At 45.0% G+C, this 17,282-nt stretch overlaps 1 protein-coding gene across 1 annotated transcript; it reads left to right on the plus strand.

Annotated features, from left to right (window-relative positions):
- Positions 1–2,910: 2,910 nt before the first annotated feature.
- Positions 2,911–11,553, plus strand: TIGIT (T cell immunoreceptor with Ig and ITIM domains). The gene is made up of 4 exons (XM_025199693.1): positions 2,911–2,983; positions 8,758–9,078; positions 9,910–10,019; positions 11,317–11,553. Exons 1-4 carry the CDS (start codon positions 2,911–2,913, stop codon positions 11,551–11,553), a joined length of 741 nt encoding a protein of 246 aa, XP_025055478.1.
- Positions 11,554–17,282: the final 5,729 nt, after the last annotated feature.

A 17,282-nucleotide genomic window follows, 5' to 3' on the forward strand; every position in this document is an offset into this window, starting at 1 on the left:
TTAAACACAGCCCCAAACAGTTCACCCAGCATTCCTCTGCTGCCCCCTCTTTTAGCCTGTTATATATGGCTAGTGTGGCCCCACCCACCAGCTGGTGGAGCCTGACCAGGTTGCTCTGTGCCTCATCTGCATATAAAGTTTTGGAGGATCCAAGAACACCCAGTTTCAGTTATGAGTAGGGGGCTAATTAGCACATGGCTCCTTTGTGGAGGGGTAGCTGGCGTCAGGGCAGTCCCTAGTGGGAGTGAATCAGGGTGACTGCCCCGGCTCCCCTCCCCCCCTCCCCCCTGCTGCCGATGCTGCCACACTTCTTCAGGTCCGGGGCCTGGATTGGAGTGGGCGTGGGGCCCCACATGGGCTGATTTGCCTTGGGCCCCGCACCCTGCTCAGGTCAGCTCTGGCTGGAGTACACACACATACTGGGCAGTGCTGAGCCTTGGGATCACCATTGCTTTAATTGTTGTTGACATTGCTGGGACCTATGCCAATGATCATGAGCCTGTTGCATTTGGATCAATATCTTACGCTGTTTGCACTCTTGTGGGCTAAGATCGAATGTAGGGAGTACCTGAAGTTCCAGACTAAAAAGCCCAGGATTGGAGGATGCTTACCTGTAGTATCTGGGGGCATCCGAACCCCAAGACCTCTGGGGTTTGGATACCTGTATGTAGGATGCCTGCCAAAGGATTTGGGAGTATCTGAAGTCCCAGGGTGAGAGGTCTGGGATGGAGGATGCTCACCAGTTGTAGCCCCATACATGGTGTTTAGAACAATTGCGTTCTGCCTGCTCAATCAATATGCTTTTTGGAACAATTAAGTTCTGCTCAATCAATGTGATTTGGAACTGATTTGGCTAATTTGACCTGGAGAATGAAATATATATATAAAAGTAGATACAAAACTTGTTGCTTAAAAGCATATTTATTGAGTACCTTTGCTAAAACTTGCAGCAGTTTCAAAAAAGGTAACATGCATCAATAGTGGATGAATTAAGCCTATGGGTACCTGTAGTAATGTTCTCATATGTAAATGACTACAGGTATGTTTACTTACTTTCATGTGCTCAGGGAGAGCAGAGTCTGACTGTACAGAGGTGGGGGGAAGGGACTGCAAGAGGAAGAAGTTGCGGGGAGGCAGAGGCAAGGGGGCTATCTGACCTGAGATCTATTTTCCCTGCTATAACAGTGGGAAGGGGACAAATTCAAGGCAAACCTCCAATAATTAGATTCTATACCTGGAAAATTATAACAAACTTATGAATTTTCCATATATAGAGTCTAATTATTGGAGGGGGGGAGGTCATCTTATCTTTGGAATCATCTTAGATTTGAGTAAAATGCAGTAGTAGCTCAAAAAGTTGTTAATGGAAAGCCAAGCACTGGCAAAATAAATAGAGCTTGAATCTGTAGATTTGAGCCATCATCTTGTCATGCATGTAAAGACTACAAACGGGCTGGAGACTAATGAAAGCTGTTGAAGTCAAATGATAGGTCCGATCATATTTAGTAGAAAAATCTAGTTAGTATGCAGGGTGCTCCCTTTAATTATTGTTTAAAGGGCACAGGAACATAGTTAACCAGAAAGAAAATTAAAAATAGGCAAAGTTGAAGTGGCTGTTTATTTGTAAGCACATGGAGGGAGGGAATGATACAGATCCCAGGGGGTGAGAGCACTTGTCATAATAGAGAGTGGGGAAATGCATTGTATTATATATGATTTATATTACAATAGCACTTAAAGCCTTACCAGAGATCCTCTCTGTTGTGCCAAATACCATATGAACACAATGAAGAGGAGGGACTTATGAGGAGAGGTTGAGGGAAATGGGCTTATTTAGTCTGGGGAAGAGAAGACTGAGGGGGGATTTGATAGTAGCCTTTAACTACATGAAGGATGGCTACAAAGAGGATGGAGTTAGACTGTTCTCAGTGATGGCAGATAACAGAACAAGAAGCAACGGTCTCAAGTTGCAGCAAGGGAGGTTTAGGTTGGATATTAGGAAAAACTTTCTCACTAGGAGGACAATAAAGCACTGGAACAAGTTACCTAGAGAGGTGGTGGGATCTCCATCCTTGGAGGTTTTTAAGGCCTGGCTTGACAAAGCCCTGGCTGGGATAGTCTAGTTGGGGATGGTCCTACTTTGAGCAGGAGGTTAGACTAGGTGACTTCCTGAGGTCCCTTCCCACTCTAGTTTTCTATGATTCTATATATGCCACCACCCACTTACAGTGCCCCTCTGCTGTCTTTGATGGACAGACTGGGAAATGTCTATGTGACAGAACACCGCTCTGACAACAGCTGCAGGAAGAGACACAAACCACACGGCTAGCTGTTTTCAGACAACAAACTTTTAAAAACTGATTTGAACAGGAAACTGGAGAACAAGAAATCATCCACAGGCTGGATTGAGTTAAGTATGGTTTAAACAGGAGCTATGGATTCTTACCCCATTACCTGGGTTAACTTTGGTGACTCCTTTGTTCTTCTGGGTTTACTGCTTGTTTGCTTGTCTCTCTCAGCACTGGCCCCCTCTTCCCTCTCCCTGCATCTCTCTCCCCTACTTCATTGTCTTTTGCATTCTAATTTCTCTCTCCTTCTTATACTCGGCTTTCTGCCCATCCTTTCACAGCATCTGATGAAGTGAACTTCAGCTCACAAAAACTTGTGCTATATATATCTATATATCTATATCTGTATCTATATCTATATCTACCCTGGTTAGTTTATACGGTGCAAATTTCCCCTGCCTTCTTCCTGGTTCAAAAGTCAGGATCTTATGGTCAGTCTTCCCTTCTGTCTGCCACTGGAAATTACCATTGCATGAGCAGTCATAACTCGTCAGTGTCATAAAGAGTCGTGTTGCTGCAACTGCTGCATTCTGAACAAGCCGTCATCAACAGTGGAAGCATAATGGTGATTCTCACAGATGTAGTTGAGCAACAGCATGAAAAACCTCTCACATTTAACACCAAGTGGAAAAGTGGTGTGACACTTTTTGACCACTTCTGTCTCCAGCACACATTTCTCTAGGCTTTGCTTGGTCAGGCTTCTGAGAGTTATCGGAGAGTGTAGGGCCAAGAGCCTGAGGAGGCAGGGCCAGCTGGCTGTGGTGTTTCATCTATTCTCAAATGTCAGCCCTTGGGCCACATTACCAGCCTTGGGCCTGGAGTTTGCTTGGATCTGGCTTGAGAATCAGGAAGATGTGTGCAGCTAGCCCCTTCTACCCATACTGAACCCCAGTCTCTCAATGGGAATTGCCTCATAGTCTCTCCATAACATGACTTGGCCCACTGAATCAACAGAGGGACTTAATTTGTGGCCTGTTTACCGGAGTCTCTATGTAGCTGTGATAGCAACCAGAAATCTGTGCAATTGCAACAATATGTGTTGTTGCTAGGCATGGCTTGCTTGCAGCTAATATGCCCAGCTCCTTGCCACCCCAGAAAACCACAGCTAAGCCATGTTTGATTTCTGCAGCAAACAAGCACATGGAGCTTAGCAGCACCATGACAATCGCACAAAAAAGTGTCCAGATGTGCACATAGGACTCATAAGAGAATGTTGAATGCTGTGGAAACATTTCTTATGTGGTCAGCAGTAGTTGTCTGCACTTCCCTTTGAAACACAAAAAATATTTTGCTCATATCGAGAGACTAATGTGAATGCTTTAGCAATATACCCACTCACTGATGGGTTGTGGTTATGACACTGAGGTGGGGAGCTACTCTGCAGACTGCAGTGTCCTCTGGTGAAACTCAGGCTAGTTTTGAAGGAGCTAGAGGGTACCAGAAGGAGTGTAGCTGTGCTGAGAAGCAGGGCATAGGCCTGTTAGCTCTTTGCTGACAGAGCAAGGCCAGTTCTGATACCCAAAGTTGCTTGTTTAAAACCAGCTGGGGTACTCCTATGCTACACTGAACAGTGCACCATAAACACTGTAAATGCACCATCAATTTGAGATAGCCTTTCTGGCATACTCACCAGTTTGCAGTTGTGCATAATTTCACTTCTCTTCCTCCCTCCAACACATTAAACTTCTTTTAAAACTACAATTCCTTACGTATCATCTTAACAAGGAGGCCAACATTTCTTTCAAAGAGACATTACATGTAAGTTAATCCATCTCTTTTTGAGTTATTGAATATGTGGAGAGGGATGGACTAGGAAGTGTGGAATTCAGGAAGGTATCCCATAAAAGGAGGGATTACCTTTGCTGGTTTTAGCTAGAAACTTAGCCTGAAGTCTCTTTCTCTGTGAACAGCTTGGCCACCCATCTGTTGAACAAGTGGTTTTCTTCTCAGCATAGTTCTGAGATCTGTAACGTTCAGATTACTCCTTTTCCTTAGGAGGATTGGTGCCAGATCCTGCACCCAGCTCTGTGTCCCAGTAGCATAACTGAGGGGGGCAAATGAGGCTTCTGTCATGGTTGTCACCCTTTGGGGTCCTGCAAAAATAGCTATTGCAAATGGCGTCGCAGGTGCTGCTCCAGGGTGCAGATCTGCCCTGTTACACCTTTGCCAGGTGTATTTACATAAGACATTTACAGTGCAGTAGACTAATTAGCTCTGCAGTAAATGTTTCAGCATCTACATGTGCAGGGCTATTAGGCTGGAGTAAACTAAGAAACTCTGCAGCAAGGTAGTACTTGTATAGTACTATCCTGCTGTGGAGTTTTTTACTCTGTAGAAGCATGTGTGTCTATGTTGATGTGATTGGTTGTCTATATGTGCAAATACTCCAGGAGCAGTTTACTCTGGAGTAAAGTACTCTAAAGTAAACTCTTCTGGGCATGCATCTACACATGCAGGGATGCAGGAGAAGATTTGCTGCTCCAAGCAGCAGAGTATTCCCACTCCCTGCTGCCGTGCACCAGGCCCTGAAGCAGCCAGGGGGAGCTCTAGGCTCCTTCTGGGTGGTAGCCCAGGGGCTGGCAGGGAGCATGGGGCCAGGAGACAGCCATCTCCTGGTGGGGGGTGGGACATTTCTCCCTGGCCCCGAGAGCTGCATGCTGCCAGACCAGGCTCTGCTACTGGAGACCAAGAGAGGACAATGTCCCCCTGCCTTGGCAGCAGGGAGCTCCCAGCCCCTGCTCTGCAATTGCAGGCATCTCCTGAGGTCAGGGAACAATAACTCACCCCCGTGTTGCCCAGCTGACTGGAAGCACATTTGCTTCCAGTCAGGCACCTACAAGTATGCTACGGAGCAGTAAGTAATCAAGAGTAAAATTTGCTACTTGCATTTGCAGGTAGCAAATGTACTCATAATTAGAGCAAATTACTGTGCAATAAGCATCTGCACTTGTAGACAGTGACGCTTATTACACACTAATTAACTGTAATTTTGAGTAAAGCGTCTCGTGTAGATGCATGCAAGGGTACTTCAGTGCAGGGACTGCCTGCCGGCTAGCCATACACTGGAGCACTCACGTACCTCAGCCAGCCCCTCCACAGCATGTTGAGCTGGGCAGGAGCAACTCCAGGCTAGCAAGCTGGCCTTTGGGGCCCCCTGCCAATCGGGGCTTCTCTGACCCAGCTCAATGTGCTGTGGTCCCAGGCACATGTTCAAATGGCATGCCCAGGAGAAATAAACTCTGGAGCAATTAGCTCCAGAGTTTATTTCTTCACATTAACTGCATGCGTAGACACACCTGCTGTGTTCATACTAGCCCACTCCAAGCATCCAGAAGCACTGTTAAGAGGAGGCAGACCACATCTTCTGCTGTAACTCTGACCTGGTGGTCTTGGTACTTATTCCTGGTCTGCTCCCTCCAGAGTCAGAAATCAGCTTCCCTCTAGGGGGTATAAGCCAGTAGCTGACTCAGTTCTTTGATGAATTCAGGACATTTTAAATAAAAGCATGTTTTTTAGCAACTCTATAGGGAAAAAAGAAGGGAAAAAGGAAGGTGTAAGGCTGGTTCATCAAGTCCTAAGTTTACGGGAGCGTAAGCTAGGATGAAGTTACATGTTATACTTAGGCTATACTAAGGGCATTTAAAATGAGAGTATCCACACATTAAAACTTGTTAACTAATATGAACTGCTCTCTGAGAATCTCAAAGTTATGTCACTGCAGGTGAGGGTTAACTCTGGACCGTGCTACCTAGCTAATGTTAGGGTAACCAGTCTGCTGCACAGAGCTAAAACAAGCCATTTGAAGTCCTCCAGCATCCCAGGATGCAGCACTCCCAGCCCCTTCCACCCAAAGCAGGAATAGAGCCCACATGTCCTGGCTCCTAGCCAGGCGTCTGCTCACCAGCCCATAGCAGCAAGTCAAAGCTGTGCAGTCAAGAAATGGTATTACCCCTTCATGTGCAACTTCTCACAGCACATTCTAACTTCAACACTGCTTAACCTTCCACAGCTTTACTAAAGTCTAAGTTGCACCAACTTAAATTCTCCCTTATTTCCTAGCTGACCTCTGATTTGAGTCCATTAAGCACATTTTATGAGTGTTCTTCTGGAGCTGGAGATGAGAAATGGCCATGAAGGCTCACACTTTCTTTCTCCTTTTTCTGTTATGGTTCGTTGACTTCCTGGGCTCCCTAATCTCTGAAAACAAAAAACTACACAATGAGAGAAGACTGGCAGAAACTGCAAATGAAGCCCATGGTTTTCATTCTACTTTTGTTGTCCTCATCTCATATCTTCTAGCACACAACAATATATCGATACAGACACTGCTTTTTTCAAGGGAGGCTGGAGAAAGGGCAGATCAAGAACTACCTGTCTCATGTTATGTGGTCTTACTTGTATCTTCTCTTTCTGTAAAACAGGAACTGTTAGCAGACATCACATACTTGAACAGCAAAGGTTTTTACATCAGCTTCCTTGAAATCCATATATTTCAGGGATGGCAGAACTGCATTGTGAATTGCATTGTCCTTCAGTAAACCAGCTGCAAGAGGGGAAAACGACAGGCCTCATCCTCCTGAGCCTTTGGAAGGGTAGGGTAGTAGCTAGTCTGTCTTTTACCCATGACAGGCCTTTGTGGCACAAGGATAACTGGCCACAGTAGTAGCAGAAAGACCTATGTTAGCATTAAATGCTTAATGCAACTCACTGATCTCTTTCAAGGAGATTTTATTGGTCTGAATTGGTTCTAGGGTGGTGTTTTTGGAACTTCATTTTGATCTTCTGAATCTAATTAACAGAAAAAGGGGATGGTTTTTTCTGTCATCGTAACAAAATTCCCTTGTACGTCTTACAAATGCACAAGGACAGGAAGCCTCGATAAGGCGCTCTGCTCACAGATGGCTATTTTGAATCACCTCCTACTGTGCATTTCAAGTGTAGCCACTGTTGGGTGTTTTGCGTTACCTTCTCTGAAGCCTTTTCTCCACAGCCTGTGGTTTGCATTGCGTAGTCTGAGTTCCTCTTCCCCCCTGAAAGTGCTCTCCCCTCTTCAACTCCACTCCCTACCCCAAGTGCTCTGCTTCAGCAGTTGCATTTCTGCAGCTGTGCCTGATTTGTGAGCAAGTGACAGAGCCAGCCGTACCTCACAGCCAGCATGGGTTGCCTTCTTTTCCTGGGTCAGATGCTCATGTACATGGTCAGAATCTTCATCCTGCCTGTTTCAGGTACTGTCCTAGCAGTCCAGTCACTTATGGCTCCGTGCAAGTGAGAGCAAGGACCTATGAGCCAGGACACCTGTGTCCTAGCCCTAGAGCTGCCAATCATTTGCCGCGTAAGCTTGCACAAGTGAACTGAGAGCTCTGTGCCTCACTGGGCCAGCTGGAATTGGGCAGAAAGAAGACTGAGAAATGTACTATTTTTTGGTGTTGGGTCTCTTTTCTTTTGTTCTTCAGTTGCTTTCTTTTTCTTTTTTAATTTTAGCGTTACTCATTATAGGATTGCATTAAAAGAATATAGCCATGGGGCTGGCTGTATCCCAGCCATTGTTGGAATTAATGACATCCCACTCCAGCTATTGGAAAACAGGTCGTTTCAAATTAACTTGATATTTTTGATGGAATTTTTTGGGTGGCTCATGGTAATTATATTGATAAAATAGACTCGCCCAAGGCATTTGGCATAGGACCAAGTGATATTTTGGTTGAGAAATTAGAAATCTAGAAAATCAACATGACCATGAATTAAATGGATTAAAACCTGGGCAGCTGATGGATCACAAAATGTAAATTGCTTCTCAGCCTTATGCTTTAGTAATGGTATGGAAGAGAACCTAAGTAAAAATTACTGACAAAGCATGCAGATGGCCAAGAGACTGGGGGAGCAGTAATTAATGTAAAGGGCAAGAGACCGACAGAGTGATCTGAATTAGTTTGTAAATGGGATGCAAGCAAACAAGATGTGTTTCAGTATGCCCAAATGTAGTAGATACATCTAGGCTATACCTGCAGGAAGAGACCATCCAAAAAATTTGGTTTCTCCAAATTTCTATAGCAAAGAAGACAGGATAATTTCAGTATGGGTTTTAATATGAGTGTGTGTGTGTCTGAAACTTCCAGGGAGCTTTGCTTGTAGGAAGTGCTTATGAAGCCATAGAAGAGCATCCAGTCTCTTGTTAGCACTCAGTCCTGGGCTTCTGTTCCTAAATTCCACAAACCACATCCCTGCTATCCTATGCCCATCTTTACTTCATGTAAAAGAGTCACTTTTCCCCCTCAGTTATATTTCTTTTCTGATGGATTTTTGATTCTTTCCTGAGAGTACAAGGACTGTGGTTAAGCAGAACCAACTTTCCTTCTCTAGACTGCAATCTTATCCTGACAGTAATTCTGGTTTGCTCTTTTTCCAAAAGGCGCAGCTGAGAATATCCTAACAGCTGGGAATATTTCGGCATCTGAAAACAGCAATGTCACCTTGCAGTGTCACCTGTCCATGACCAACATCACTGTGTCACTGGTAACCTGGGACCAGTGCAACCAGGTCCAGCTTGCAGTTTACCTAAACAAAGACACAGGCCGTGTCCAGCCAGCTTTCATGGACAAGATATCACTGGCAGCAGAGTATGGGATCATTGTTCACTTACTGGGAGTCAATGATACAGGGGATTACTGCTGTAAGTTTCACACCTTCCCTGATGGGCTATATGAAGGCAGAGTGTCTCTGGAAATGACAGGTGAGTCCATGAAAGCCCTGATAATTCAGATTTATGGAGGATGGGTCTAATATTCAAAAGTGACTTAGGCTCAGGTCCACAAAGATATTGAGGTACTCTATGTACCCAGGCCTTAGAGCAGGTCTACACAGCGCAAAGACAGCACTAGTAGGAAGCTATAAGTTCTGCGGGCTCTAGCTCCTGACTTGAGATCTGAAGAGTGGTTATATTAACCTCTAATGCACCAAGCTAAGCTGGGATAATCAGCAGGGTGCCACATTGTACCTTCAAGTGATATCCTTAGGCCCTTTACAAAATGGACTGTGGCCCCTACATCTCTTTTTAAGGCCGTTTGAAATAATTTTACTATCTATCTATAACTGAAGAGTTAGCACCATCCAAAATACCATCTTTCTTTCCTTGAAGATAACATATTTTTCAGGGGATCACGCCAGAAGTTGTATATATTTAACATGTGTGTAGGTGTGCGTCAGTGGCCTCTACTGGTCTTAGAAAGACTTTCTGGTAGGTACAGCATTTAGCAGAAGTACCCCTTCTCACTGAGCAGCTCTGCTTACATGGCCATTTGACTTCTTAACGTACTAGCCTTAGTTTGATGCAGTCCAGCTTAGATTATTATATGTGTGGACCATTTATGTTCATCTCTTATTATCTCAAAACTGAAGGGAGAACCTCAGTGCTGAGGACTTGATAGTTTAAGATGAAATCCATTGGAGGAATAAGACATAGGGCAATTCCTTATAGTTAACGGTGTTACTTCTGTGTGTAGTAGGTGGGGGGACTACGTGTCTCATAAACAACTCTCTTTAATGCATGTTTGCCTAATTTCAGCATCACCAAAGGAGACTGCCCTTGGGAATATCCTTCCATATGTAATCATCTGGCTGATAGTGGGAGTTTTCCTCATAACATGTTTCATAGTCTGGATCCTCAAGAGGAAGGTACTGATGACTAAGGGCCCTAGAGCCTCTTTGATCCCTCACCACTGTTTTTTAATGCCTTTTGAACTTTTAGTCACATAGAGTGGGATTAAACACTGAGATACAGGGTATCTATTCTTGATGAGCAACACAGAACTTTCTGAGACCCATTTTTCCTAAATTCAGCAATCAATGAGCATTACTTATTGCTCTTGTGAATGTGGTGACCTCTAACCAAACCTTTTCCCCCACAGCTTTGGGTGCTTTCCTGACTAGCTGCATTTAGGTCCTATGCTGAAAAATCTCCACAGTGTAGGCAACTAGTTATCTCAGAGTCCTGGTAATTTGGCACACAGCTGAGCATATGGCTATTGCTATGGGCCGTGATCCTTCTTAGCTGAGGATATGGACACCAATGACCACCCAGGTACTCTGGGGTTGAGTGTGAGAGAACTGCTTGTGTTACCCATCTCTTGACTGTGTGTAGAGTGCCCTGGATCCTGCTCCCAGTCCCATAGCTGAATGTGAAAGCACATTATACATCCTCTTGCCAAGGGTGATTCAGGTTCCCACCAGGGCTGAGTGAGAGGGAAGCTTCTCAGAGCCGGCTGAGTGTAGGTGTGTGTATCATGTTCCCCTTTCCTTCCAGCCCTTTGCTAAGAGTACGTTTCAGACTCCACTGAAGTGAGAATGTGTCTTAGCCATTCTTCCTTGCCCTGCTCCTGTGGGAAGCTGTCTCGGGGTCTCCGCACATGCCACTAGCTAATACTAGTCCCTCTTGTCTAGGTGTGAGAGTGTATCAGTTTCCCTCATCCCCTAAGTGTAAGGCCTCATCTTATGGGGCCCACAATATCTTTGCTACTAGTTAGGAGGGATCAGCTTTCCTTCAGTGAGTCTTTTTTCCCAGCAGAGTGGAGGGCATGTCTAACAGATCTCCTCCTCACCAGCTAAGGGAGAGGTTTCTTCTTATGGGTCCTCCACCACACCTAGTGTGAGGGAACATCTTAGGGCCTCTCCACTCCCGTTCTTCTGCTTACTTCTCCAACACAATGCTTCCTCAACTCTCCCCTGGGGAAAAAAAGGTGCAGTAATGGTTACAACCCCATGTATGAATCCTGCCCAGACTCCATGGGGGTTTGGACCTGCATGCAAGGCTCTCCTGAGGATGAGTGCAGCCAGCTTGCCAGTTCTGGAGCCTGAAGTCCTCTGATCGGCACAGTCTGAGCAGCAGTTGGGAAACATTTCTTTGGGCATGGCCATTAGATCTGCTTTAAAATGGTTAGGATATGAACTTTAGTGGCTTTTCTTTGTTTTGTAGGAAAAACCAAAGATCCACATGCCTCCCCGAATTATGCACAAAGGCTTCTTGAAAAGCAGCCAGCATGATAACTACTCACAGGGCCCCATCAGAGCCAGCGTGGCACAGGAGGTGGTGGCCTCCACCAGCAGCATGCGTACTCAGGAGGATTCGGATGGCAGCCACGAATATTTCAACGTCCTTCAATACAAAAGCCACAAGAACAGCAGCATGAGTGCTGTGGTACAAATACACTAATGGGGAGAGGACAAGTGTTTGGCTTTAGAGAGATGCTACTTTCCTATACCTGACCTCAATGTCTATTTTTCCTTCTCTCAAGGTCTATAAAACTGCTTTGGAAAGAGGAAGAGGGGTGGGGAGGATGGGTGTGAATGTTGCAGGATGTACAGTGAGCTATTGATAGATAGTAAGTTCTGAGGTGGGACTAGGTGGACTAGAAGTGGACCTTTTACCTTCTTCAAAATCCACCCCAGGCTGCTTGTGACCAGAAGCTGTTACTGATTGGACTCCATGGGGGTGTCAGACCGGTTTCTATAAGAACAAATCATTACAACTGAGGGAAAAAAATGGCTCAGCTGAAAGGCCACATCGTGATTGAGTTGCACACCTTAAATTTTCTTCTCACCCCAGGATATGCTGTCTCTGGGCAGGGCTGAATCACACTAGCGGAAGAACGTCTATGGGAATGGTGCTGGGATGCTGCTTGGACTTATCTGAGGGATACAGGACATCAGTCTCCAGAACCTAACAGCCTGATCCCATTTGCCCTTGGTAGGATCAAGTATGAAAAGGCTGTGGGGTACTGTGCCACTTGTTTTTTTGAAACTCGGGAACTTGGAGCCTGAAGAAGAATGGGTAAGAGCTTTTGACCCCCACAGTGTCTTGTCAGTGGATGACAATTCTCAGGGTGAGAACAACTGGGACAAATCACTGGACCAGTGCACTATCAATGGAGAACAGCTTGCTGAATTTACATTATTCTGAGGAAAACACTTCCTGGATGTGCTTGTGACTGACAGAGGAAAGTTTCATAGTTGGTATGATAATGATTCTCCAAGGCATTTCTGTGTGCTGGGGCAAGATCTCCTCTTCTATCAGTGAGGCTGCTTTGCTAGGACTGTGGGGACAACCCACATACATCATATTGGAGGAGAATGTCACTGATACAGCCTGAATGAAAAAAAAAAGAAATATTTTTTTCCAAAGATTTTTTAATCCTTCCAAGGCAAAAGTCCTAAGGATGGTGGGGTGCTACCTGTAATAGGTGGATGTCTAGATAGGGATACCTTTCTTCCTCATATTCATATTGGACTCTTAGCATAGTGCAGAGCTGGGTACCCTCCGAGATGGCTCTGGCAGTGATGCTGGAGGCCAGTTTTGTTGTTAAGTGGTAGCAGACTGGACTTAGGCTGTTAAAAAAAAGCAAAAATGTTCAGAAAAGGGGGAGTTAAGCGATGGCAGGGCTTCTGCTCTCAGCTCCTGCTCGGCCTTCCAGTAGTTCCTTAAAGTCTGGCAGTCATGCTTATCACTTTTTTAACTTGTAGCAGCTGTCTCTGTCTTAAGGTCAAATTTGACCATGAGATTCACTCTCTGTTCACTTTTGCCTTATCCTGAGAGTTGGTCTGTGCAAACTATCAAGCCAAGAGATTACAACTCAGGACAGAGCCATAACAACTGACCTGTATGGTGGGGAGAGGGTTGGGAATATAGAACAATAAAAGGTATTGCAAGTTAGGATGCCTTCGCACTATCAACATGGGTTCCAGGGAAGGTTAAGCAGGAACCCAGGAGAAAAAGGCACTGGCAGAGCTGTGGGGGGAAGTGAGAGCGCTGCAGCCAAGGATCATTATAGGCTGTTCTTGTAATAGAGTTATATAGTATTATGTTGACCAAAAAGTTGTCTCCTATTTAAGATGACTCTTCCTTGCTATAAACAGTAACCCTATGGTGGTTCCCTTTTTCCATTCTATACTTTCCTCTAGTGTCTGCAGAATCATGTTGATTTACATTTCAAATTCAGATCAGCAGCTACAGTGTCTTGTGCCTAATGTGAGTCATGTCACCCAAATACTAGTGGGTTCTGCTTGACACAATAAGCCAGGCCTCTTGGGGCAGATTTCTATTTCACTTTACGCACCCAAATCAATTGCCTAGCTGTGTAACTGATATTTTTGGCACTTACGCACAGTGTACAATCCAACTCCTCACACATGTAGTAAGAGTATGAGCCATGCAAGCTGGCCGGACAGGTTTGCAGCTCCATGTGTATGTACCTGAGCATAAGTCCTGAAATTGGGGTCAGCAAAAAACGAGGAGAAAGCTCTCCTATGTTTTAGCGTAATATCCAAGTGGTTAGAGTATTTGTTCATGTAGTGGAAGACCTAGGTTCTCAGCCATCTCCTCCAAAGTGGTTTGACCCTGCATTTTTTTGAGCAGTGCTCTAAACACCAGGCCACAGGTGAAGTATTATTTGATCTATTCTCCAGCCCTCCTTTTGAAGCTGAATCACTGCACCTTCCATTTTAAGTCACTGAATGGAGACCAGTGCAGTGAGGAAATTTCTGCCCCCCTGCACTGTTGTGGGGTAGAAGGCTCTACCAGGGGTGGGCAGTTATTTCAGCTGGAGGGCCACTCATTGAGTTTTGGGGACCTGTCAAAGGCCACATCCATCTCTTTCTCTATGCCTGTTTTCCTCCTCTTCATCTGTCTCATTTTGTTTCATTTCATCTCTTCTCTCTGTCTCCCCTTCCCTTCACAACCTGGCTGGAGCTGCAGTTTGCCAGGAGCCCTGATGTTCAGCTGTGGACCCAGATGAGGACTTCCACTGCTGCCAGTGGGTGGTGGCATCAGCTGTGGGCACAGCCAGTAGGTTCTGGAGACCTGACACGGACCCCGCCAGCAGTGTCCACAGCTGACCCTGCCTCCTGCCTGGCATGGCAGACACTTCTGCCTGGGTCCACGACTGATGCTGGTGGCAGGTTTCAGGTCGGGGCTCCAGGTGGGAGCTTCCGCTGCGCTGGGAGGCTAACATTGTCAGCTGTTGGACACCACTGGCAAGTTCTCCACTGGGGCTCCTGAACCTGCTGGTAGCATCCACAGCTAACACCACTGCCCACCCACTGCAACAGAAGCCCTGCTTGGGTCCACAGCCAATGCTGCCACATCAAGGGCTGATGCTGCTGGGCTGAAGCAGTCCCACCTGCCTGCCTGCCTGGCACCATATGGTGGCTGGAACCACTGGCCACTCATGGGCCAGATTCAGTGAATTGGTGGCCATCCACCCATGGCCACATCAAATCTGTCTGTGGGCCAGATCCGGCCTGTGGGTTGCATTTTGCCCACTCTTGATGTAAATTATAACCTAGGGCCTGCTTTCTTCCAGATGGCTCTCATCTCACTGAGCTATGCATCCTATAGATTGCTCTTTTCCTCCCAGCCCTGCACATCTCCCTCTCTTGGCTGCCGAGGGGCCCAGCTTCAAAAGGAGTAAAGAGGGAGGAACTGAATAATATCTCAGCTGTGGTCTGGTGGTTTGAGGACCATGCTAGGTAGCTGGAGAGATACAAGTTGAAACCCTCTCTGGGTCAGAGGGATCCTTGAATCTGGATCTCATTTCCTTAGCAACACCAGGCTTGTGTGAGTCTAACCCTCTCGCTACCCCCCTGGAGTCAGATGTTGCTGTGTCACCATGCAGTCACCACAATGGTAAGTTTCTAGACAGATCTTGCAGCATGGAGAACTCCATTGAAATCAGTGCTGTTTTGCACCATGGATTCCTGAACCACAGCCTCACCATCCCTTCAGGATGGTAAGAAGCAGAGCTGGAAGGGATTTCCATAGGTCATCTAGTCCAACCCCTGCCTGAGGCAGGATCACCCCTATCCAAACCATCCTGTACACATCCACAATCTAACCTCTTCATAAAACTACCATCAACCCTAACACAACACAAGACCTAATACTCTAATCTGCCACAGGTAAAGAAGGGGGACCAGAGCAGGCAACATCCTGCTTCTGTAAAAGGTTGTGCCTGACCCCAAATATGGTGACTGGTCTGACCCTGGGCAAGCCTGTCTGTCCAGGAACCTCTGGGTTTAAGTCCCAGCAGGAGTACTGGTGCACCCCAGTCAAAGTCCCCAGCCTTGGCTGCAGCCGACTCCCACTGCCTCTGAGGGAGGCTTAAAAAACAAATCCTGACACATGTAGCAGAAAGAGGTGAGGGTGTGGTGGGGCAAATTCCCCTTTTGGGGAATTACTTACCATCATCTAGGAGGAAAAGAAAGCTGCAGACACGCTGGCCAAGTTCTTTTTACTTTTTTTTAATTATTCCTTCATATTCAAACTTCACAAACAGTGTGAACTTGTACAATACCTCAGAAAGTGAAACTTACAAAAAAAGTGCTGGTAACATTAAAAAAAAAAACAAAAAACAAACATCATTCTTAGCAACATCAATTACTCTTCCACACAAAACAGAAACCTTGTAAAATTTATTTCCGTATTTTTTAAGGCGTAATACTTCCGTATAAAGTATATGCAAGAGATAAAACTTCACAGTATTCCAAAATGTCACAATAATAATAATAATAATAATAATATAGTATAATGAAGCGCTACAGTTAATTTTCTTTTTTTTTTTTAATTTTTTTTTCCTGTTTTAAATAACAAATACAAGTCACAGGTAAATATACGTGAGAAAAATACGAGGCTAATATTAAATGGCAGGTAAGGATACTCTCACTGTAAGAAAAAACTGGCAGGATGTGTGTATTTATTCTATATTTTAAAGCACTTGATAGAAAAGGCGTATGCAAGGTTTTTTTTTTAAACAATTTTCTGTTTGCTTGTTTAATAACTGACATACCATTTACAGAGTATAATGAGAGAAAAAAAAGGAACTCAATAACCCCTCAAAACTTTTGACCTGCTCTTCATATCTTCACAAACCATGTCTCTGAGAGAGATATCTGGATAGGGATGTGTGTGGATGCGTGTGTGTGTGTATAAAAACAGATATAGGAACACACACTGATAAGGGTCTCTCAACCCATTTGACACCAAATCCGCAAGTCTCTATTCTGGCAAAACTGCCGCAGAAATCAATGTGGCAGAATTTTTTTTTCTTTTTGCCTGCATAAAAACTGTGGGATTTAGGTCTGAGAAGTTTCCCATTCACTCGGCTCTGAATGATTGTTGTGAATTTCTTTTCCCTAGTAAGCAAATGTCGCTCCCTCCTTCAGCCATTTTTTACTATTATTTTTCAACCCAAAAGGGTTGAGACACATTAAGAAATACCCCTCTTGGTTCAAACCAATGTGGTGAGGAATGGGAATCACATAGATGGAGCTCCACACACACAAAGCTATTATAGCAGGGCGGGACGTGCATGCGCGTGCCTGTGTGCACATGTTAGCATTTCAGATAAAGGCCTGTGTATATGTGGAATGCACTGGGCACGCACATAACTATACCTTTGCCCCTGCACACTTGTGTACGTGTTAACAGCCGGACACTCAGCCAACAAGTAACAAAAAATAAAAGACAGCAGATAGCATAACACATCGGTAAGGTGCTCAAAGAAAAAAAGGTGGCTACCACTCCTGGAATGGGAAGCCACGTTAAGGTGCTTCAAAAAGTTTGTGTTTTTTTTCTTTTCTTTTTTTTTTTTTTTTTTAGTTTCAGACATTTAAAAAAAAAAAACCATACTGATTTTGCATGAGGTGACTGAGAGCAAGGCCAAGAGTTTTGAGATTTCTGACATTTTCCATAAAGAAGGGCATTTCAGGGCAGGTTTGTTTATTTGTTGGCTTATTTGTTTTTGTGGGTGAATTATCTAAGTGTGCAGATATTTTTTAATTAAAAAAAAACAACAACAAACCAACCCAACATGAGAATTACTGTAGAACTTGAACTGCATCAATGGACTGAGGGAGTTTTTTTGCCCATTCACTTAGCACCGTTCCTTT

This window comes from Alligator sinensis, unplaced genomic scaffold (genome assembly GCF_000455745.1).
Source record: "Alligator sinensis unplaced genomic scaffold, ASM45574v1 scaffold343_1, whole genome shotgun sequence".
Lineage (NCBI taxonomy): Eukaryota > Metazoa > Chordata > Crocodylia > Alligatoridae > Alligator > Alligator sinensis.

What these genes read in the sequence shown, in the direction of transcription:
- TIGIT (XM_025199693.1), top strand. Translation starts at nt 2,911, where the DNA reads ATGGTGATTCTCACAGATGTAGTTGAGCAACAGCATGAAAAACCTCTC. An exon ending in TAACACCAAGTGGAAAAGTG is followed by an intron (nt 2,984 to 8,757) that starts GTGTGACACTTT and finishes TTTTTCCAAAAG; the next exon opens with GCGCAGCTGAGAATATCCTA. An exon ending in TCTGGATCCTCAAGAGGAAG is followed by an intron (nt 10,020 to 11,316) that starts GTACTGATGACT and finishes TTTGTTTTGTAG; the next exon opens with GAAAAACCAAAGATCCACAT.